Source organism: Pristiophorus japonicus, chromosome 5, assembly GCF_044704955.1.
Source record: "Pristiophorus japonicus isolate sPriJap1 chromosome 5, sPriJap1.hap1, whole genome shotgun sequence".
Lineage (NCBI taxonomy): Eukaryota > Metazoa > Chordata > Chondrichthyes > Pristiophoridae > Pristiophorus > Pristiophorus japonicus.
Window position 1 is genome coordinate 303,733,568 of NC_091981.1, and position 27,948 is coordinate 303,761,515.

At 54.5% G+C, this 27,948-nt stretch overlaps 1 protein-coding gene across 1 annotated transcript in view; it reads left to right on the forward strand.

The window, feature by feature from the left end:
* Positions 1-27,948, forward strand: part of LOC139264045 (fucolectin-like) — a 49,272-nt gene that overhangs the window by 8,577 nt on the left and 12,747 nt on the right. The window contains exons 2-3 of the mRNA XM_070880145.1: positions 306-376; positions 24,346-24,625. Of these exons, the coding sequence (XP_070736246.1) occupies positions 310-376; positions 24,346-24,625 (347 nt within the window). The 5' untranslated portion in view covers positions 306-309. The remainder of the gene's footprint in view (positions 1-305; positions 377-24,345; positions 24,626-27,948) is intronic.

The following is a 27,948-nucleotide window of genomic DNA, read 5'->3' on the forward strand; positions in this document are numbered from 1 at the left end:
CGCCCCACCGCCATTACCGCCCAAAATCAGCAGAACCGAAAATCTCGCCCCAAGTGTCTCTATCTTCCTTTCTTTTCACTTCAACAACAACAACTTGCATTTGTGTAGCCCCTGGAAGGTTGTAAAATGTGCCAAGGCGCTTCACAGCAATGTTAGACAAAATGTGACAGCGATTGGTGCCCATGGGAGATCGGAGCGCCAAGAGTCACTGTAAATACCAATCAGACTGGTGCTCCGATATTTCCCCACAATCACCAAGCCCTGTTTTCAATGTGACCAACATTTTCCCCTCTCTGTGATTTCAGAAGCATGAAGTCCCACTACCTGCTGGCGTTTGCCTGTCTCTGTGTGGTATTTCACACCATAAACTCACAAGGTAAGCAATGAATGTGTGTGAGTTGCCACTAGTTACAGACATGTGCAGGCAGGGTATGAAGGATGTGACTGACATTAAGGCAGTGTCTGATTCCCAGTTACACAGGTTGTTAGTGCAGACTGGGGATGGACAGACTGGGTCAGTGCTCGGTGAGTCAGACCAGGTACAGCCTGTGTTGGCTGTCAGCTAGCTGAGTACAGTCACAGCTCTGATACAGACCCCAGGAAATAGGCCCAACCAGGGGATGATGTCTGTGTGTGTTTCTGTCTGCGTGAGTGCGTGAGTGTGTGAGTGTGTCTGTGTGAGTGTGTCTGTGTGAGTGTGTGTATGAGTGTGTGTGCCTGTGTGTCTCTGTGTGAGTGTGTCTGTGTGAGTGCGTGAGTGCGTGAGTGTGAGTGTGTGTATGAGTGTGTGTGTGAGTGTGTGTGTGAGTGTGTGTGTCTGTGTGTGAGTGTGCCTGTGTGTGTGTGCCTGTGTGTGTCTGTGAGTGTCTCTGTGTGTGTCTCTGTGTGAGTGTGTCTGTGTGTGTGTGTGTGTGAGTATGTGTGTCTGTGTGAGCGTGTCTGTGTGTGTGTCTGTGTGTGAGTGTGTCTGTGAGTGTCTCTGTGCGGGTGTTTCTGTGTGAGTATGTCTGTGTGAGTGTGTGTGTCTGTGTGAGCGTGTCTGTGTGTGTCTGTGTGTGAGTGTGTCTGTGAGTGTCTCTGTGTGAGTGTCTCTGTGTGAGTGAGTGTGTGTGTGTGTCTGTGTGTGTGTGTGTGTGTGTGTGTCTGTGAGTGTCTCTGTGTGAGTTTCTCTGTGTGAGTGTGTGTGTATGTGTGAGTGTGTGTGTGAGTGTGTGTGTCTGTGTGTGTGTCTGTGTGTGAGTGTGTGTGTGTGTCTGTGAGTGTCTCTGTGTGAGTGTCTCTGTGTGAGTGTGTGTGTATGTGTGAGTGTGTGTGTGAGTGTGTGTGTGTGTGTGTGTGTGTGTGTCTGTGAGTGTCTCTGTGTGAGTGTCTCTGTGTGAGTGCGTGTGTATGTGTGAGTGTGTGTGTGAGTGTGTGTGTCAGTGTGTGAGTGTGCCTGTGTGAGTGTGCCTGTGTGTGTCTGTGAGTGTCTCTGTGTGAGTGTGTGTGTGTCTGTGTGTGAGTGTGTCTGTGTGTGTGTGTCTGTGAGTGTCTCTGTGTGAGTGTCTCTGTGTGAGTGTGTCTGTGTGAGTGTGTCTGTGAGTGTGTGTGTGTGTGTGTGTGTGTGTGTCTGTGAGTGTCTCTGTGTGAGTGTCTCTGTGTGAGTGTGTGTGTATGTGTGAGTGTGTGTGTGAGTGTGTGTGTCTGTGTGAGTGTGCCTGTGTGTGTCTGTGAGTGTCTCTGTGTGAGTGTGTGTGTGTCTGTGTGTGAGTGTGTCTGTGTGTGAGTGTGTGTGTCTGTGAGTGTGTGTGTGTGTGTCTGTGAGTGTGTTTGTGTGAGTGTGTCTGTGTGAGTGTGTCTGTGTGTGTCTGTGAGTGTCTCTGTGTGTGTGTGTGTGTGTGTGTGAGTGTGTGTGTCTGTGTGTGAGTGTGTCTGTGTGTGAGTGTGTCTGTGAGTGTCTCTGTGTGAGTGTCTCTGTGTGAGTGTCTCTGTGTGTGTGTCTGTGTGTGTGTGTCTGTGAGTGTCTCTGTGTGAGTGTGTCTGTGTGAGTGTGTCTGTGTGAGTGTGTGAGTGTGTCTGTGTGAGTGTGTCTGTGAGTGTCTCTGTGTGAGTGTGTCTGTGTGTGAGTGTGTCTGCGTGTGTGTGTCTGTGAGTGTCTCTGTGTGTGTGTCTGTGTGTGAGTGTGCCTGTGAGTGTGCCTGTGTGTGTCTGTGAGTGCCTCTGTGTGAGTGTGTCTGTGTGTGAGTGTGTCTGTGTGTGAGTGTGCCTGTGTGAGTGTGCCTGTGTGTGTCTGTGAGTGTCTCTGTGTGAGTGTGTCTGTGTGTGAGTGTGTCTGTGTGAGTGTGTCTGTGAGTGTGTGTGTCTGTGTGTGTGTCTGTGAGTGTGTGTGTCTGTGAGTGTGTGTGTCTGTGAGTGTCTCTGTGTGAGTGTCTCTGTGTGAGTGTCTCTGTGTGTGTCTGTGAGTGTCTCTGTGTGTGTGTGTCTGTGTGTGAGTGTCTCTGTGTGAGTGTGTCTGTGAGTGTCTCTGTGTGAGTGTCTCTGTGTGAGTGTGTCTGTGAGTTTGTGTGTCTGTGTGTGTGTCTGTGAGTGTGTGTGTCTGTGAGTGTCTGTGTGTGTGTGTGTCTGTGTGTGAGTGTCTCTGTGTGAGTGTGTCTGTGAGTGTCTCTGTGTGAGTGTCTCTGTGAGTGTGTCTCTGTGTGAGTGTGTCTGTGTGAGTGTCTCTGTGTGAGTGTGTCTGTGAGTGTCTCTGTGTGAGTGTCTCTGTGTGAGTGTGTCTGTGTGTGTGTGTCTGTGTGAGTGTCTCTGTGTGAGTGTCTCTGTGTGTGTGTGTCTGTGAGTGTGTGTGTGTGTGAGTGTGTCTGTGTGTGTGTGTCTGTGTGAGTGTCTCTGTGTGAGTGTGTCTGTGTGAGTGTGTCTGTGAGTGTCTCTGTGTGAGTGTCTCTGTGTGTGTGTGTCTGTGTGTGTGTGTCTGTGTGTGTGTGTCTGTGTGAGTGTCTCTGTGTGAGTGTCTCTGTGTGAGTGTGTCTGTGTGAGTGTGTCTGTGTGTGTGTGTCTGTGTGAGTGTCTCTGTGTGAGTGTCTCTGTGTGAGTGTGTCTGTGAGTGTCTCTGTGTGAGTGTCTCTGTGTGAGTGTGTCTGTGTGAGTGTGTCTGTGTGAGTGTCTCTGTGTGAGTGTCTCTGTGTGAGTGTCTCTGTGTGTGTGTGTCTGTGAGTGTGTGTGTGTGTGAGTGTGTCTGTGTGTGTGTGTCTGTGTGAGTGTCTCTGTGTGAGTGTCTCTGTGTGAGTGTGTCTGTGAGTGTCTCTGTGTGAGTGTCTCTGTGTGTGTGTGTCTGTGAGTGTCTCTGTGTGAGTGTCTCTGTGTGAGTGTGTCTGTGTGAGTGTGTCTGTGTGTGTGTGTCTGTGTGAGTGTCTCTGTGTGAGTGTCTCTGTGTGAGTGTGTCTGTGAGTGTCTCTGTGTGAGTGTCTCTGTGTGTGTGTGTCTGTGAGTGTCTCTGTGAGTGTGTCTCTGTGTGAGTGTCTCTGTGTGAGTGTGTCTGTGAGTGTCTCTGTGTGAGTGTCTCTGTGTGTGTGTGTCTGTGAGTGTCTCTGTGAGTGTGTCTCTGTGTGAGTGTGTCTGTGTGAGTGTGTCTGTGAGAGTGATACAGTATGAGGAACACCTCCTGTACGGCTCAGAGACGTGAACCATATACAGCAGACACCTCAAACGTTGGGGAAGTACTACCAAGGATGTCTCCTCAAGATCCTGCAAATCTATTGGCAGGATAGACGCACCAACATCAGTGTTCTCACTCAGGCCAACATCCCCAGCATTGAAACACTGACCACGCTCAACCAGCTCCGCTGGGCAGGCCACATATTCCACATGCCCGGCACGAGACTCCCAAAGCAAGTGCTCTATTCCGAGCTCCTACACGGCAAGCGAGCTCCAGGCAGGCAGAGGAAACGTTAAAAGGACACCCTCCAAGCCTCCTTGATAAAGTGCAACATCCCCACTGACACCTGGGAGTCCCTGGCCAAAGATCGCCCTCAGTGGAAGAAGTACATCCGGGAGGGTGCTGAGCTCCTCGAGTCTCGTCTCCGAGAGCATGCAGAAAGCAAGCGCAGGAAGTGGAAAGAGCATGTAGCAAACCAGTCCCACCCTCCCTTTCCCTCAACCACTGTCTGTCCCACCTGTGACAGAGGCCGGAATTCCTGTATTGGACTGTTCAGTCACCTGAGAATCACTTTTAGAGTGGAAGCAAGTCTTCCTCAATTCTGAGGGACTGCCTAAGAGAAAAGAAATGTGTGTGTGAGTGTGTTTGTGTGAGTGTGTCTGTGAGTGTGTCTGTATGACTGTATCTGTGAGAGTGTGTCTGTGTGTCTGTGAGAGTGTGTCTGTGTGTCTGTGTCTGTGAGAGTGATACAGTATGAGGGATGAGACACAGACACAGACATAGACATAGACTGAGGGATGGATCACAGACACAGACACAGACTGAGGGATGGGACACGGACACAGACACAGACACAGACTGAGGGATGGGACACAGACACAGACACAGATTGAGGGATGGGACACGGACACAGACACAGACACAGACACAGACTGAGGGATGGGACACAGACACAGACACAGACTGAGGGATGGGACACGGACACAGACACAGACACAGACTGAGGGATGGGACACAGACACAGACACAGACTGAGGGATGAGACACAGACACAGACACAGACATAGACATAGACTGAGGGATGGGACATAGACACAGACACAGACACAGACACAGACTGAGGGATGGGACACAGACACAGACATAGACTGAGGGATGGGACACAGACACAGACACAGACACAGACACAGACACAGAATGAGGGATGGGACACGGACACAGACACAGACACAGACACAGACTGAGGGATAGGACACAGACACAGACACAGACATAGACTGAGGGATGGGACACAGACACAGGCACAGACACAAACTGAGGGATGGGACACGGACACAGACACAGACACAGACTGAGGGATGGGACACGGACACAGACACAGACACAGACACAGACTGAGGGATGGGACACAGACACAGACACAGACATAGACTGAGGGATGGGACACAGACACAGACACAGACACAGACTGAGGGATGGGACACAGACACAGACACAGACTGAGGGATGGGACACGGACACAGACACAGACACAGACTGAGGGATGGGACACAGACACAGACACAGACTGAGAGATGGGACACGGACACAGACACAGACACAGACACAGACACAGACATAGACTGAGGGATGGGACACAGACACAGACACAGACACAGACACAGACTGAGGGATGGGACACAGACACAGACACAGACATAGACACAGACACAGACTGAGGGATGGGACACAGACACAGAGGCAGACACAGACACAGACACAGACACAGACTGAGGGATGGGACACAGACACAGAGGCAGACACAGACACAGACACAGACACAGACTGAGGGATGGGACACAGACACAGAGGCAGACGCAGACGCAGACACAGACACAGACACAGACACAGACACAGACACAGACATAGACATAGACTGAGGGATGGGACACGGACACAGACACAGACTGAGTGATGGGACACAGACACAGAGGCAGACACAGACACAGACACAGACACAGACATAGACTGAGGGATGGGACACGGACACAGACACAGACTGAGTGATGGGACACAGACACAGACACAGGCACAGACACAGACACAGACATAGACTGAGGGATGGGACACAGACACAGACACAGACATAGACTGAGGGATGGGACACAGACACAGACACAGACTGAGGGATGGGACACGGACACAGACATAGACACAGACATAGACTGAGGGATGGGACACAGACACAGACACAGACTGAGGGATGGGACACGGACACAGACACAGACACAGACGCAGACACAGACACAGACACAGACACAGACTGAGGGATGGGACACGGACACAGACACAGACACAGACACAGACACAGACATAGACTGAGGGATGGGACACAGACACAGACACAGACACAGACACAGACACAGACTGAGGGATGGGACACAGACACAGACACAGACACAGACACAGACTGAGGGATGGGACACAGACTCAGACACAGACATAGACTTATAGATGGGACACAGACACAGGCACAGACACGAACTGAGGGATAGGACACGGACACAGACACAGACACAGACTGAGGGATGGGACACGGACACAGACACAGACACAGACACAGACTGAGGGATGGGACACAGACACAGACACAGACACAGACATAGACTGAGGGATGGGACACAGACACAGACACAGACTGAGGGATGGGACACAGACACAGACACAGACACAGACACAGACACAGACATAGACTGAGGGATGGGACACAGACACAGACATAGACTGAGGGATGGGACACGGACACAGACACAGACACAGACACAGACATAGACTGAGGGATGGGACACGGACACAGACACAGACACAGACATAGACTGAGGGATGGGACACAGACACAGACACAGACTGAGAGATGGGACACGGACACAGGCACAGACACAGACACAGACACAGACTGAGGGATGGGACACAGACACAGACACAGACACAGACACAGACTGAGAGATGGGACACGGACACAGACACAGACACAGACACAGACATAGACTGAGGGATGGGACACAGACACAGACACAGACACAGACTGAGGCATGGGACACAGATACAGACACAGATTGAGGGATGGGACACGGACACAGACACAGACACAGACACATACATAGACTGAGGGATGGGACACGGACACAGACACAGACACAGACACAGACTGAGGGATGGGACACAGACACAGACACAGACACAGACTGAGGGATGGGACACAGACACAGACACAGACACAGACTGAGAGATGGGACACGGACACAGACACAGACACAGACACAGACTCAGGGATGGGACACAGACAAAGACACAGACTGAGGGATGGGACACGGACACAGACACAGACACAGACTGAGGGATGGGACACAGACACAGACACAGACTGAGGGATGGGACACGGACACAGACACAGACACAGACACAGACACAGACTGAGGGATGAGGCACAGACACAGACACAGACTGAGGGATGGGACACAGACACAGACACAGACACAGACTGAGAGATGGGACACAGACACAGACACAGACTGAGTGATGGGACACAGACACAGAGGCAGACACAGACACAGACACAGACACAGACTGAGGGATGGGACACAGACACAGAGGCAGACGCAGACGCAGACACAGACACAGACACAGACACAGACACAGACACAGACATAGACATAGACTGAGGGATGGGACACGGACACAGACACAGACTGAGTGATGGGACACAGACACAGAGGCAGACACAGACACAGACACAGACACAGACATAGACTGAGGGATGGGACACGGACACAGACACAGACTGAGTGATGGGACACAGACACAGACACAGGCACAGACACAGACACAGACATAGACTGAGGGATGGGACACAGACACAGACACAGACATAGACTGAGGGATGGGACACAGACACAGACACAGACTGAGGGATGGGACACGGACACAGACATAGACACAGACATAGACTGAGGGATGGGACACAGACACAGACACAGACTGAGGGATGGGACACGGACACAGACACAGACACAGACGCAGACACAGACACAGACACAGACACAGACTGAGGGATGGGACACGGACACAGACACAGACACAGACACAGACACAGACATAGACTGAGGGATGGGACACAGACACAGACACAGACACAGACACAGACACAGACTGAGGGATGGGACACAGACACAGACACAGACACAGACACAGACTGAGGGATGGGACACAGACTCAGACACAGACATAGACTTATAGATGGGACACAGACACAGGCACAGACACGAACTGAGGGATAGGACACGGACACAGACACAGACACAGACTGAGGGATGGGACACGGACACAGACACAGACACAGACACAGACTGAGGGATGGGACACAGACACAGACACAGACACAGACATAGACTGAGGGATGGGACACAGACACAGACACAGACTGAGGGATGGGACACAGACACAGACACAGACACAGACACAGACACAGACATAGACTGAGGGATGGGACACAGACACAGACATAGACTGAGGGATGGGACACGGACACAGACACAGACACAGACACAGACATAGACTGAGGGATGGGACACGGACACAGACACAGACACAGACATAGACTGAGGGATGGGACACAGACACAGACACAGACTGAGAGATGGGACACGGACACAGGCACAGACACAGACACAGACACAGACTGAGGGATGGGACACAGACACAGACACAGACACAGACACAGACTGAGAGATGGGACACGGACACAGACACAGACACAGACACAGACATAGACTGAGGGATGGGACACAGACACAGACACAGACACAGACTGAGGCATGGGACACAGATACAGACACAGATTGAGGGATGGGACACGGACACAGACACAGACACAGACACATACATAGACTGAGGGATGGGACACGGACACAGACACAGACACAGACACAGACTGAGGGATGGGACACAGACACAGACACAGACACAGACTGAGGGATGGGACACAGACACAGACACAGACACAGACTGAGAGATGGGACACGGACACAGACACAGACACAGACACAGACTCAGGGATGGGACACAGACAAAGACACAGACTGAGGGATGGGACACGGACACAGACACAGACACAGACTGAGGGATGGGACACAGACACAGACACAGACTGAGGGATGGGACACGGACACAGACACAGACACAGACACAGACACAGACTGAGGGATGAGGCACAGACACAGACACAGACTGAGGGATGGGACACAGACACAGACACAGACACAGACTGAGAGATGGGACACAGACACAGACACAGACTGAGGGATGGGACACAGACACAGACACAGACTGAGGGATAGGACACGGACACAGACACAGACACAGACTGAGGGATGGGACACAGACACAGACACAGACGCAGACTGAGGGATGAGACACAGACACAGACACGGACTGAGGGATGGGACACAGCACAGACACAGACACATACACAGACTGAGGGCTGAGACACAGACACAGACACAGACGCAGACTGAGGGATGAGACACAGACACAGACACAGACTGAGGGATGGGACACAGACACAGACACAGACACAGACACAGACACAGACTGAGGGATGAGATACAGACACAGACACAGACACAGACTGAGGGATGAGACACAGACACAGACATAGACTGAGGGATGGGACACAGACACAGACACAGACACAGACACAGATTGAGGGATGGGACACAGACACAGACACAGACTGAGGGATGGGACACAGACACAGACACAGACTGAGGGATGGGACACAGACACAGACACAGACTGAGGGATGGGACACGGACACAGACACAGACACAGACACAGACACAGACATAGACTGAGGGATGGGACACAGACACAGACACAGACACAGACTGAGGGATGGGACACAGACACAGACACAGACACAGACACAGACTGAGGGATGGGACACAGACACAGAGGCAGACGCAGACGCAGACACAGACACAGACACAGGCACAGACATAGACATAGACTGAGGGATGGGACACGGACACAGACACAGACTGAGTGATGGGACACAGACACAGAGGCAGACACAGACACAGACACAGACACAGACACAGACATAGACTGAGGGATGGGACACAGACACAGACACAGACTGAGTGATGGGACACAGACACAGACACAGGCACAGACACAGACACAGACTAAGGGATGGGACACCGACACAGAGGCAGACATAGACACAGACACAGACACAGACATAGACTGAGGGATGGGACATGGACACAGACACAGACTGAGTGATGGGACACAGACACAGACACAGACACAGACACAGACACAGACATAGACTGAGGGATGGGACACAGACACAGACACAGACATAGACTGAGGGATGGGACACAGACACAGACACAGACTGAGGGATGGGACACAGACACAGACATAGACTGAGGGATGGGACACAGACACAGACACAGACACAGACACAGACACAGACTGAGAGATGGGACACGGACACAGACACAGACACAGACACAGACATAGACTGAGGGATGGGACACAGACACAGACACAGACACAGACACAAACTGAGGGATGGGACACGGACACAGACACAGACACAGACTGAGGGATGGGACACGGACACAGACACAGACACAGACACAGACTGAGGGATGGGACACAGACACAGACACAGACACAGACTGAGGGATAGGACACAGACACAGACACAGACATAGACTGAAGGATGGGACACAGACACAGTCATAGACTGAGGGATGGGACACGGACACAGACACAGACACAGACACAGACATAGACTGAGGGATGGGACACGGACACAGACACAGACACAGACATAGACTGAGGGATGGGACACAGACACAGACACAGACTGAGAGATGGGACACGGACACAGACACAGACACAGACACAGACACAGACTGAGGGATGGGACACAGACACAGACACAGACACAGGCACAGACTGAGAGATGGGACACGGACACAGACACAGACACAGACACAGACATAGACTGAGGGATGAGACACAGACACAGACACAGACACAGACTGAGGGATGGGACACAGACACAGACACAGACTGAGGGATGGGACACGGACACAGACACAGACACAGACACAGACATAGACTGAGGGATGGGACACGGTCACAGACACAGACACAGACACAGACTGAGGGATGGGACACAGACACAGACACAGACACAGAATGAGGGATGGGACACAGACACAGACACAGACACAGACTGAGGGATGGGACACAGACACAGACACAGACACAGACTGAGGGATGGGACACAGACACAGACACAGACACAGACTGAGGGATGGGACACAGACACAGACACAGACATAGACTGAGGGATGGGACACAGACACAGACACAGACACAGACACAGACATAGACTGAGGGATGGGACACAGACACAGACACAGACTGAGAGATGGGACACAGACACAGACACACACTGAGGGATGGGACACGGACACAGACACAGACACAGACACAGACTGAGGGATGGGACACAGACACAGACACAGACGCAGACTGAATGATGAGACACAGACACAGACACAGACTGAGGGATGGGACACAGACACAGACACAGACACATACACAGACTGAGGGATGAGACACAGACACAGACACAGACGCAGACTGAGGGATGAGACACAGACACAGACACAGACTGAGGGATGGGACACAGACACAGACACAGACACAGACACAGACACAGACTGAGGGATGAGACACAGACACAGACACAGACACAGACACAGACACAGACATAGACTGAGGGATGGGACACGGACACAGACACAGACACAGACACAGACTGAGGGATGGGACACAGACACACACACAGACACAGACATAGACTGAGGGATGGGACACAGACACAGACACAGACACAGACACAAACTGAGGGATGGGACACGGACACAGACACAGACACAGACTGAGGGATGGGACACGGACACAGACACAGACACAGACACAGACTGAGGGATGGGACACAGACACAGACACAGACACAGACTGAGGGATAGGACACAGACACAGACACAGACATAGACTGAGGGATGGGACACAGACACAGTCATAGACTGAGGGATGGGACACGGACACAGACACAGACACAGACACAGACATAGACTGAGGGATGGGACACGGACACAGACACAGACACAGACATAGACTGAGGGATGGGACACAGACACAGACACAGACTGAGAGATGGGACACGGACACAGACACAGACACAGACACAGACACAGACTGAGGGATGGGACACAGACACAGACACAGACACAGGCACAGACTGAGAGATGGGACACGGACACAGACACAGACACAGACACAGACATAGACTGAGGGATGAGACACAGACACAGACACAGACACAGACTGAGGGATGGGACACAGACACAGACACAGACTGAGGGATGGGACACGGACACAGACACAGACACAGACACAGACATAGACTGAGGGATGGGACACGGTCACAGACACAGACACAGACACAGACTGAGGGATGGGACACAGACACAGACACAGACACAGAATGAGGGATGGGACACAGACACAGACACAGACACAGACTGAGGGATGGGACACAGACACAGACACAGACACAGACTGAGGGATGGGACACAGACACAGACACAGACACAGACTGAGGGATGGGACACAGACACAGACACAGACATAGACTGAGGGATGGGACACAGACACAGACACAGACACAGACACAGACATAGACTGAGGGATGGGACACAGACACAGACACAGACATAGACTCAGGGATGGGACACAGACACAGACACAGACTGAGAGATGGGACACAGACACAGACACACACTGAGGGATGGGACACGGACACAGACACAGACACAGACACAGACTGAGGGATGGGACACAGACACAGACACAGACGCAGACTGAATGATGAGACACAGACACAGACACAGACTGAGGGATGGGACACAGACACAGACACAGACACATACACAGACTGAGGGATGAGACACAGACACAGACACAGACGCAGACTGAGGGATGAGACACAGACACAGACACAGACTGAGGGATGGGACACAGACACAGACACAGACACAGACACAGACACAGACTGAGGGATGAGACACAGACACAGACATAGACTGAGGGATGGGACACAGACACAGACACAGACACAGACACAGATTGAGGGATGGGACACAGACACAGACACAGACTGAGGGATGGGACACAGACACAGACACAGACTGAGGGATGGGACACAGACACAGACACAGACTGAGGGATGGGACACGGACACAGACACAGACACAGACACAGACACAGACATAGACTGAGGGATGGGACACAGACACAGACACAGACACAGACTGAGGGATGGGACACAGACACAGACACAGACACAGACACAGACTGAGGGATGGGACACAGACACAGAGGCAGACACAGACACAGACACAGACACAGACTGAGGGATGGGACACAGACACAGAGGCAGACACAGACACAGACACAGACACAGACTGAGGGATGGGACACAGACACAGAGGCAGACGCAGACGCAGACACAGACACAGACACATACACAGACACAGACACAGGCACAGACATAGACATAGACTGAGGGATGGGACACGGACACAGACACAGACTGAGTGATGGGACACAGACACAGAGGCAGACACAGACACAGACACAGACACAGACACAGACATAGACTGAGGGATGGGACACGGACACAGACACAGACTGAGTGATGGGACACAGACACAGACACAGGCACAGACACAGACACAGACTGAGGGATGGGACACCGACACAGAGGCAGACACAGACACAGACACAGACACAGACATAGACTGAGGGATGGGACATGGACACAGACACAGACTGAGTGATGGGACACAGACACAGACACAGACACAGACACAGACACAGACACAGACATAGACTGAGGGATGGGACACAGACACAGACACAGACATAGACTGAGGGATGGGACACAGACACAGACACAGACTGAGGGATGGGACACAGACACAGACATAGACTGAGGGATGGGACACAGACACAGACACAGACACAGACACAGACACAGACTGAGAGATGGGACACGGACACAGACACAGACACAGACACAGACATAGACTGAGGGATGGGACACAGACACAGACACAGACACAGACACAAACTGAGGGATGGGACACGGACACAGACACAGACACAGACTGAGGGATGGGACACGGACACAGACACAGACACAGACACAGACTGAGGGATGGGACACAGACACAGACACAGACACAGACTGAGGGATAGGACACAGACACAGACACAGACATAGACTGAAGGATGGGACACAGACACAGTCATAGACTGAGGGATGGGACACGGACACAGACACAGACACAGACACAGACATAGACTGAGGGATGGGATACGGACACAGACACAGACACAGACATAGACTGAGGGATGGGACACAGACACAGACACAGACTGAGAGATGGGACACGGACACAGACACAGACACAGACACAGACACAGACTGAGGGATGGGACACAGACACAGACACAGACACAGGCACAGACTGAGAGATGGGACACGGACACAGACACAGACACAGACACAGACATAGACTGAGGGATGAGACACAGACACAGACACAGACACAGACTGAGGGATGGGACACAGACACAGACACAGACTGAGGGATGGGACACGGACACAGACACAGACACAGACACAGACATAGACTGAGGGATGGGACACGGTCACAGACACAGACACAGACACAGACTGAGGGATGGGACACAGACACAGACACAGACACAGAATGAGGGATGGGACACAGACACAGACACAGACACAGACTGAGGGATGGGACACAGACACAGACACAGACACAGACTGAGGGATGGGACACAGACACAGACACAGACACAGACTGAGGGATGGGACACAGACACAGACACAGACATAGACTGAGGGATGGGACACAGACACAGACACAGACACAGACACAGACATAGACTGAGGGATGGGACACAGACACAGACACAGACATAGACTCAGGGATGGGACACAGACACAGACACAGACTGAGAGATGGGACACAGACACAGACACACACTGAGGGATGGGACACGGACACAGACACAGACACAGACACAGACTGAGGGATGGGACACAGACACAGACACAGACGCAGACTGAATGATGAGACACAGACACAGACACAGACTGAGGGATGGGACACAGACACAGACACAGACACATACACAGACTGAGGGATGAGACACAGACACAGACACAGACGCAGACTGAGGGATGAGACACAGACACAGACACAGACTGAGGGATGGGACACAGACACAGACACAGACACAGACACAGACACAGACTGAGGGATGAGACACAGACACAGACACAGACACAGACACAGACACAGACATAGACTGAGGGATGGGACACGGACACAGACACAGACACAGACACAGACTGAGGGATGGGACACAGACACACACACAGACACAGACATAGACTGAGGGATGGGACACAGACACAGACACAGACACAGACACAAACTGAGGGATGGGACACGGACACAGACACAGACACAGACTGAGGGATGGGACACGGACACAGACACAGACACAGACACAGACTGAGGGATGGGACACAGACACAGACACAGACACAGACTGAGGGATAGGACACAGACACAGACACAGACATAGACTGAGGGATGAGACACAGACACAGTCATAGACTGAGGGATGGGACACGGACACAGACACAGACACAGACATAGACTGAGGGATGGGACACGGACACAGACACAGACACAGACATAGACTGAGGGATGGGACACAGACACAGACACAGACTGAGAGATGGGACACGGACACAGACACAGACACAGACACAGACACAGACTGAGGGATGGGACACAGACACAGACACAGACACAGGCACAGACTGAGAGATGGGACACGGACACAGACACAGACACAGACACAGACATAGACTGAGGGATGAGACACAGACACAGACACAGACACAGACTGAGGGATGGGACACGGACACAGACACAGACACAGACACAGACATAGACTGAGGGATGGGACACGGACACAGACACAGACACAGACACAGACACAGACTGAGGGATGGGACACAGACACAGACACAGACACAGGCACAGACTGAGAGATGGGACACGGACACAGACACAGACACAGACACAGACATAGACTGAGGGATGAGACACAGACACAGACACAGACACAGACTGAGGGATGGGACACGGTCACAGACACAGACACAGACACAGACTGAGGGATGGGACACAGACACAGACACAGACACAGAATGAGGGATGGGACACAGACACAGACACAGACACAGACTGAGGGATGGGACACAGACACAGACACAGACACAGACTGAGGGATGGGACACAGACACAGACACAGACACAGACTGAGGGATGGGACACAGACACAGACACAGACATAGACTGAGGGATGGGACACAGACACAGACACAGACACAGACACAGACATAGACTGAGGGATGGGACACAGACACAGACACAGACATAGACTCAGGGATGGGACACAGACACAGACACAGACTGAGAGATGGGACACAGACACAGACACACACTGAGGGATGGGACACGGACACAGACACAGACACAGACACAGACTGAGGGATGGGACACAGACACAGACACAGACGCAGACTGAATGATGAGACACAGACACAGACACAGACTGAGGGATGGGACACAGACACAGACACAGACACATACACAGACTGAGGGATGAGACACAGACACAGACACAGACGCAGACTGAGGGATGAGACACAGACACAGACACAGACTGAGGGATGGGACACAGACACAGACACAGACACAGACACAGACACAGACTGAGGGATGAGACACAGACACAGACACAGACACAGACACAGACACAGACATAGACTGAGGGATGGGACACGGACACAGACACAGACACAGACACAGACTGAGGGATGGGACACAGACACACACACAGACACAGACTGAGGGATGGGACACAGACACAGACACAGACACAGACTGAGAGATGGGACACGGACACAGACACAGACACAGACACAGACTGAGGGATGGGACACAGACACAGACACAGACTGAGGGATGGGACATGGACACAGACACAGACACAGACTGAGGGATGGGACACAGACACAGACACAGACTGAGGGATGGGACACGGACACAGACACAGACACAGACACAGACACAGACTGAGGGATGAGGCACAGACACAAACACAGACTGAGGGATGGGACACAGACACAGACACAGACTGAGAGATTGGACACAGACACAGACACAGACTGAGGGATGGGACACAGACACAGGCACAGACTGAGGGATGGGACACGGACACAGACACAGACACAGACTGAGGGATGGGACACAGACACAGACACAGACGCAGACTGAGGGATGAGACACAGACACAGACACAGACTGAGGGATGGGACACAGACACAGACACAGACACATACACAGACTGAGGGATGAGACACAGACACAGACACAGACGCAGACTGAGGGATGAGACACAGACACAGACACAGACTGAGGAATGGGACACAGACACAGACACAGACACAGACTGAGGGATGAGACACAGACACATAGACAGACACAGACTGAGGGATGAGACACAGACACAGACATAGACTGAGGGATGGGACACAGACACAAACACAGACACAGACACAGATTGAGGGATGGGACACAGACACAGACACAGACTGAGGGATGGGACACAGACACAGACACAGACTGAGGGATGGGACACAGACACAGACACAGACTGAGGGATGGGACACGGACACAGACACAGACACAGACACAGACATAGACTGAGGGATGGGACACAGACACAGACACAGACACAGACACAGACTGAGGGATGGGACACAGACACAGACACAGACACATACACAGACTGAGGGATGAGACACAGACACAGACACAGACGCAGACTGAGGGATGAGACACAGACACAGACACAGACTGAGGGATGGGACACAGACACAGACACAGACACAGACACAGACACAGACTGAGGGATGAGACACAGACACAGACACAGACACAGACACAGACACAGACATAGACTGAGGGATGGGACACGGACACAGACACAGACACAGACACAGACTGAGGGATGGGACACAGACACACACACAGACACAGACATAGACTGAGGGATGGGACACAGACACAGACACAGACACAGACACAAACTGAGGGATGGGACACGGACACAGACACAGACACAGACTGAGGGATGGGACACGGACACAGACACAGACACAGACACAGACTGAGGGATGGGACACAGACACAGACACAGACACAGACTGAGGGATAGGACACAGACACAGACACAGACATAGACTGAGGGATGGGACACAGACACAGTCATAGACTGAGGGATGGGACACGGACACAGACACAGACACAGACATAGACTGAGGGATGGGACACGGACACAGACACAGACACAGACATAGACTGAGGGATGGGACACAGACACAGACACAGACTGAGAGATGGGACACGGACACAGACACAGACACAGACACAGACACAGACTGAGGGATGGGACACAGACACAGACACAGACACAGGCACAGACTGAGAGATGGGACACGGACACAGACACAGACACAGACACAGACATAGACTGAGGGATGAGACACAGACACAGACACAGACACAGACTGAGGGATGGGACACGGACACAGACACAGACACAGACACAGACATAGACTGAGGGATGGGACACGGACACAGACACAGACACAGACACAGACACAGACTGAGGGATGGGACACAGACACAGACACAGACACAGGCACAGACTGAGAGATGGGACACGGACACAGACACAGACACAGACACAGACATAGACTGAGGGATGAGACACAGACACAGACACAGACACAGACTGAGGGATGGGACACGGTCACAGACACAGACACAGACACAGACTGAGGGATGGGACACAGACACAGACACAGACACAGAATGAGGGATGGGACACAGACACAGACACAGACACAGACTGAGGGATGGGACACAGACACAGACACAGACACAGACTGAGGGATGGGACACAGACACAGACACAGACACAGACTGAGGGATGGGACACAGACACAGACACAGACACAGACTGAGGGATGGGACACAGACACAGACACAGACATAGACTGAGGGATGGGACACGGACACAGACACAGACACAGACACAGACACAGACTGAGGGATGGGACACAGACACAGACACAGACACAGGCACAGACTGAGAGATGGGACACGGACACAGACACAGACACAGACACAGACATAGACTGAGGGATGAGACACAGACACAGACACAGACACAGACTGAGGGATGGGACACGGTCACAGACACAGACACAGACACAGACTGAGGGATGGGACACAGACACAGACACAGACACAGAATGAGGGATGGGACACAGACACAGACACAGACACAGACTGAGGGATGGGACACAGACACAGACACAGACACAGACTGAGGGATGGGACACAGACACAGACACAGACACAGACTGAGGGATGGGACACAGACACAGACACAGACATAGACTGAGGGATGGGACACAGACACAGACACAGACACAGACACAGACATAGACTGAGGGATGGGACACAGACACAGACACAGACATAGACTCAGGGATGGGACACAGACACAGACACAGACTGAGAGATGGGACACAGACACAGACACACACTGAGGGATGGGACACGGACACAGACACAGACACAGACACAGACTGAGGGATGGGACACAGACACAGACACAGACGCAGACTGAATGATGAGACACAGACACAGACACAGACTGAGGGATGGGACACAGACACAGACACAGACACATACACAGACTGAGGGATGAGACACAGACACAGACACAGACGCAGACTGAGGGATGAGACACAGACACAGACACAGACTGAGGGATGGGACACAGACACAGACACAGACACAGACACAGACACAGACTGAGGGATGAGACACAGACACAGACACAGACACAGACACAGACACAGACATAGACTGAGGGATGGGACACGGACACAGACACAGACACAGACACAGACTGAGGGATGGGACACAGACACACACACAGACACAGACTGAGGGATGGGACACAGACACAGACACAGACACAGACTGAGAGATGGGACACGGACACAGACACAGACACAGACACAGACTGAGGGATGGGACACAGACACAGACACAGACTGAGGGATGGGACATGGACACAGACACAGACACAGACTGAGGGATGGGACACAGACACAGACACAGACTGAGGGATGGGACACGGACACAGACACAGACACAGACACAGACACAGACTGAGGGATGAGGCACAGACACAAACACAGACTGAGGGATGGGACACAGACACAGACACAGACACAGACTGAGAGATTGGACACAGACACAGACACAGACTGAGGGATGGGACACAGACACAGGCACAGACTGAGGGATGGGACACGGACACAGACACAGACACAGACTGAGGGATGGGACACAGACACAGACACAGACGCAGACTGAGGGATGAGACACAGACACAGACACAGACTGAGGGATGGGACACAGACACAGACACAGACACATACACAGACTGAGGGATGAGACACAGACACAGACACAGACGCAGACTGAGGGATGAGACACAGACACAGACACAGACTGAGGAATGGGACACAGACACAGACACAGACACAGACTGAGGGATGAGACACAGACACATAGACAGACACAGACTGAGGGATGAGACACAGACACAGACATAGACTGAGGGATGGGACACAGACACAAACACAGACACAGACACAGATTGAGGGATGGGACACAGACACAGACACAGACTGAGGGATGGGACACAGACACAGACACAGACTGAGGGATGGGACACAGACACAGACACAGACTGAGGGATGGGACACGGACACAGACACAGACACAGACACAGACATAGACTGAGGGATGGGACACAGACACAGACACAGACACAGACACAGACTGAGGGATGGGACACAGACACAGACACAGACACAGACACAGACACAGACACAGACACAGACACAGACTGAGGGATGGGACACAGACACAGAGGCAGACACAGACACAGACACAGACACAGACACAGACTGAGGGATGGGACACAGATACAGAGGCAGACGCAGACGCAGACACAGACACAGACACAGACACAGACACAGACATAGACATAGACTGAGGCATGGGACACGGACACAGACACAGACTGAGTGATGGGACACAGACACAGAGGCAGACACAGACACAGACACAGACACAGACACATACATAGACTGAGGGATGGGACACGGACACAGACACAGACTGAGTGATGGGACACAGACACAGACACAGACACAGACACAGACACAGACTGAGGGATGGGACACAGACACAGAGGCAGACACAGACACAGACACAGACATAGACTGAGGGATGGGACACGGACACAGACACAGACATAGACTGAGGGATGGGACACAGACACAGACACAGACTGAGGGATGGGACACGGACACAGACACAGACACAGACGCAGACACAGACACAGACACAGACACAGACTGAGGGATGGGACATGGACACAGACACAGACACAGACACAGACTGAGGGATGGGACACGGACACAGACACAGACACAGACACAGACATAGACTGAGGGATGGGACACAGACACAGACACAGACACGGACACAGACACAGACTGAGGGATGGGACACGGACACAGACACAGACACAGACACAGACTGAGGGATGGGACACAGACACAGACACAGACATAAATTGAGGGATGGGACACAGACACAGACATAGACTGAGGGATGGGACACAGACACAGACACAGACCCAGACACAGACTGAGAGATGGGACACGGACACAGACACAGACACAGACACAGACACAGACACAGACTGAGGGATGGGACGCAGACACAGAGGCAGACACAGACACAGACACAGACATAGACTGAGGGATGGGACACAGACACAGACACAGACACAGACACAGACACAGACATAGACATAGACTGAGGCATGGGACACGGACACAGACACAGACTGAGTGATGGGACACAGACACAGAGGCAGACACAGACACAGACACAGACACAGACACAGACATAGACTGAGGGATGGGACACGGACACAGACACAGACTGAGTGATGGGACACAGACACAGACACAGGCACAGACACAGACACAGACTGAGGGATGGGACACAGACACAGAGGCAGACACAGACACAGACACAGACACAGACATAGACTGAGGGATGGGACATGGACACAGACACAGACTGAGTGATGGGACACAGACACAGACACAGACACAGACACAGACACAGACACAGACTGAGGGATGGGACACGGACACAGACACAGACACAGACACAGACTGAGGGATGGGACACAGACACAGACACAGACATAAACTGAGGGATGGGACACAGACACAGACATAGACTGAGGGATGGGACACAGACACAGACACAGACACAGACACAGACTGAGAGATGGGACACGGACACAGACACAGACACAGACACAGACATAGACTGAGGGATGGGACACAGACACAGACACAGACACAGACACAGACACAAACTGAGGGATGGGACACGGACACAGACACAGACATAGACTGAGGGATAGGACACGGACACAGACACAGACACAGACACAGACATAGACTGAGGGATGGGACACGGACACAGACACAGACACAGACATAGACTGAGGGATGGGACACAGACACAGACACAGACACAGACTGAGGGATGGGACACGGACACAGTCACAGACACAGACACAGACACAGACTGAGGGATGGGACACAGACACAGACACAGACACAGACACAGACACAGACACAGACTGAGAGATGGGACACGGACACAGACACAGACACAGGCACAGACATAGACTGAGGGATGGGACACAGACACAGACACAGACACAAACTGAGGGATGGGACATGGACACAGACACAGACATAGACTGAGGGATGGGACACGGACACAGACACAGACACAGACACAGACATAGACTGAGGGATGGGACACGGACACAGACACAGACACAGACATAGACTGAGGGATGGGTCACAGACACAGACACAGACACAGACTGAGGGATGGGACACGGACACAGACACAGACACAGACACAGACACAGACTGAGGGATGGGACACAGACACAGACACAGACACAGACTGAGAGATGGGACACGGACACAGACACAGACACAGACACAGACATAGACTGAGGGATGGGACACAGACACAGACACAGACACAGACTGAGGGATGGGACACAGACACAGACACAGACTGAGGGATGGGACACGGACACAGACACAGACACAGACACAGACATAGACTGAGGGATGGGACACGGACACAGACACAGACACAGACACAGACTGAGGGATGGGACACAGACACAGACACAGACACAGACTGAGGGATGGGACACAGACACAGACACAGACACAGACTGAGGGATGGGACACAGACACAGACACAGACATAGACTGAGGGATGGGACACAGACACAGACACAGACACAGACACAGACATAGACTGAGGGATGGGACACAGACACAGACACAGACTGAGGGATGGGAGACAGACACAGACACAGACATAGACTGAGGGATGGGACACAGACACAGACACAGACACAGACTGAGAGATGGGACACGGACACAGACTGAGGGATGGGACACAGACACAGACACAGACTGAGGGATGGGACACAGACACAGACACAGACTGAGGGATGGGACACGGACACAGACACAGACATAGACACAGACACAGACACAGACACAGACTGAGGGATGGGACACGGACACAGACACAGACACAGACTGAGGGATGGGACACAGACACAGACACAGACACAGACTGAGGGATGGGACACAGATACAGACACAGACACAGACTGAGAGATGGGACACGGACACAGACACAGACACAGACTGAGGGATGGGACACAGACACAGACACAGACTGAGAGATGGGACACGGACGCAGACACAGACACAGACACAGACTGAGGGATGGGACACAGACACAGACACAGACACAGACTGAGGGATGGGACACAGACACAGACACAGACTGAGAGATGGGACACGGACACAGACACAGACACAGACACAGACATCGACTGAGGGATGGGACACAGACACAAGACAGACCTAGTTGGCTCCGGTCAGTACAATGTGCTGCTTTCAGACTTGAGTGACAGACGGTTTTAAAGGAAACTTGATTGAATATATTTAAAGTGGAGAGAGACAGATTTTTTGCGATAAGGGAGTAAATGGTTATGGGGAGCGGGCAGGGAAGTGGAGCTGAATCCATGATCGGATCAGCCATGAATGGCGGAGCAGGCTCGAGGGGCCAGGTAGCCGACTCCTGCTCCTATTTCTCATGTTCACACCTTTCACCTTTCAGAAAATCTGGCTTCTGACGTGCGTGCAAGTCAATCCACCACCAACCGACACTTGGCTCAAGCAGATAACGCCATTGATGGAAATAATGACTGCAATTTCTCCCACGGCTCCTGCAGCAAAACACGAAGGCAGCGTAACCCGTGGTGGCGAGTGGATTTAGGGCGCCGTTTCCACGTTTTTGTTGTCCGAATCACCAGCGGGTGCAGAAGATCAGAAAGTCTGAACGGAGCGGTAATTCGCGTCGGAGATTCGCTGGAAGATGACGGAAACACAAACAGCATGTAAGTCATCATCATGCGCAGTCCCTCGAAACGAGGATGACTTGCTTCCACGGCAAAAGGGATGAGTTCACAATGAGGGTCATAATATTCCGGATCCCGAACTACATCCTGAAGGGTGGAAGATGCCTGTGGGTGGATTGTTTTAACGTGGGGTGACCATTGCACACCAGCCACCACACGGGCTTGACAGAGCGAGGTCCTGGTCCAGTGGCAAGGGTTAACCAGGACCACTGGAGACCTGCTCTGTTGCACGGACCCAGTGCGCACACATCGCAGTGTGGGCTGGTCCGTGCTGCCCCCTGGGCCCTCGCCTGGTCCGTGCTGACCCCGGGCCCTCGGCTGGTCTGTGCTGACCCCGGGCCCTCGGCTGGTCTGTGCTGCCCCCTGGGCCCTCGGCTGGTCTGTGCTGACCCCGGGCCCTCGGCTGGTCTGTGCTGACCCCGGGCCCTCGGCTGGTCTGTGCTGCCCCCTGGGCCCTCGGCTGGTCCGTGCTGCCCCCGGGCTCTCGGCTGGTCCGTACTGCCCCCGGGCCCTCGGCTGGTCCGTGCTGCCCCTGGGCCCTCGGCTGGTCCGTGCTGACCCCGGGCCCTCGGCTGGTCCGTACTGCTCCTGGGCCCTCACCTGGTCTGTGTTGACCCTGGGCCCTCGGCTGCTCCGTGCTGACATGGGCCCTCGCCTGGTCCGTGCTGCCCCCGGGCACTCGGCTGGTCCGTGCTGACCCCGGGCCCTCGCCTGGTCCGTGCTGCCCCCTGGGCCTTCGCCTGGTCCGTGCTGCCCCTGGGCCCTCACCTGGTCCGTGCTGCCCCCTGGGCCCTCGGCTGGTCCGTGCTGCCCCCTGGGCCCTCGCCTGGTCCGTGCTGCCCCTGGGCCCTCGGCTGCTCCGTGCTGCCCCTGGGCCCTCGCCTGGTCCGTGCTGCCCCCGGGCCCTCGGCTGGTCCGTGCTGCCCCCGGGCCCTCGGCTGGTCCGTGCTGCCCCCGGGCCCTCGGCTGGTCCGTGCTGACCCCGGGCCCTCGGCTGGTCCGTGCTGACCCCGGGCCCTCGGCTGGTCCGTGCTGAACCTGGGCCCTCGGCTGGTCCGTGCTGACCCCGGGCCCTCGGCTGGTCCGTGCTGCCCCCGGGCCCTCGGCTGGTCCGTGCTGCCCCCGGGCCCTCGGCTGGTCCGTGCTGCCCCCTGGGCCCTCGGCTGGTCCGTGCTGCCCCCGGGCCCTCGGCTGGTCCGTGCTGACCCTGGGCCCTCGGCTTGTCCGTGCTGCCCCCTGGGCCCTCGGCTGGTCCGTGCTGCCCCCGGGCCCTCGGCTGGTCCGTGCTGCCCCCGGGCCCTCGGCTGGTCCGTGCTGACCCCGGGCCCTCGGCTGGTCCGTGCTGACCCCGGGCCCTCGGCTGGTCCGTGCTGACCCCGGGCCCTCGGCTGGTCCGTGCTGACCCCGGGCCCTCGGCTGGTCCGTGCTGACCCCGGGCCCTCGGCTGGTCCGTGCTGCCCCCCGGGCCCTCGGCTCTCCTGGGCACCGATCACGTCCCTCTACAGTCTCTCGTCACTCCATCGCCCCAACCTCGCTGCTCCTGCTGTACCTGCCCACGCTCCAATCACCGACCTGGATTATGGTGAGGTCCAATCCAGTTACCCCCTTCATGGCCATTGCTCCCAGCATGCCCTGTACCGTGAAGTGATACACTGCACCCTGCTCCTGCTGATAGTCCTTGTAGGTCGGTACATACCTCCACAAATACCCCCCCAAAAATCTCTCCCCTCACACTCCCTCATCCCACACTCCACCCCCAACACTCCCACACTCCCCCCTCCCCCACACTGCCCCCCCATACTCCCCCCACACACTCGCCCCCCACACTCCCCCCCAAAACTCCCCCCTCCCCTCACACTCGCCCCCCACACTCCCCCCCAAAACTCCCCCCTCCCCCACACTCCCCCCCACACTCCCCCCCACACACTCGACCCCACACTGCCCCCCACACACTCCCCCCCACACACTCCCCCCCACACCCCCCCCCCCACACTGCCCCCCCTACACTCCCTCCCTACACTCCCCCACACACTCGCCCCCCACACTGCCCCCCAACACTCCAACACTCCCCACTCCCCCACAATTCCCCCCCAACACCCCCACACTCCCCCCCTCCAAACTCCCCCCCTACACTCCCTCTTCCCTCACACTCCCCCCCCCCACACACCTACTCCACACTTCCCCCTTCACACTCCCACTCCCCCACAGACGTCCCCCACAATAACCCCATACTCCCCCCCCCACTCTCCCCCCCAAACTCCCCTGCACACTCCCCCCTCCACACTCCCCCCCACACTCCCCCCTACCTCACTCTCGCCCCCACACTCCCCCCTACCTCACTCTCGCTCCCACACTCCGCCCTACCTCACACTCTCCCCCCCACACTCCCCCCACACTCCCCCCCACACTCCCTCACCAACACTCCCCCCCACACTCCCCCCTACCTCACTCTCGCCCCCACACACTCCCCCCACACTCCCCCCCACACTCCCTCACCAACACTCCCCCCCACACTCCCCCCCACACTCCCACCCACACATTTCCCCCTCACACTTTGCCCCACACTCCCACTCCACAACACTCACCCTCCCTCACACTCCCCCCGAAACTCCTCCCTCCCTCACACTCCCCCCCACACTCCTCCCTCCCTCACACTCCCCCCCACACTCCCCCACACACTCGCCCCACACACTCCCCCCCACACTCCTCCCTCCCTCACACTCCCCCCCACACTCCCCCACACACTCACTCCACACACTCCCCCCCACACTCCTCCCTCCCTCACACTCCCCCCCACACTCCTCCCTCCCTCACACTCCCCCCCACACTCCCCCCACACACTCCCCCCCACACTCCTCCCTCCCTCACACCCCCCCCCACACTCCCCCACACACTCCCCCCCACACTCCCCCCCACACTCCCCCCCAACACTCCCCCCCACACACTCCCCCCCACACTCCCCCCCACACACTCAACCCCACACTGCCCCCCACACACTCCCCCCCACACACTCCCCCCCACACCCCCCCCCATACTGCCCCCCTACACTCCCTCCCTACACTCCCCCACACACTCGCCCCCCACACTGCCCCCCAACACTCCCACACTCCCCACTCCCCCACAATTCCCCCCCCAACACCCCCACACTCCCCCCCTCCAAACTCCCCCCCCTACACTCCCTCTTCCCTCACACTCCCCCCCCCACACTCCTACTCCACACTTCCCCCTTCACACTCCCACTCCCCCACAGACGTCCCCCACAATAACCCCATACTCCCCCCCCACTCTCCCCCCCAAACTCC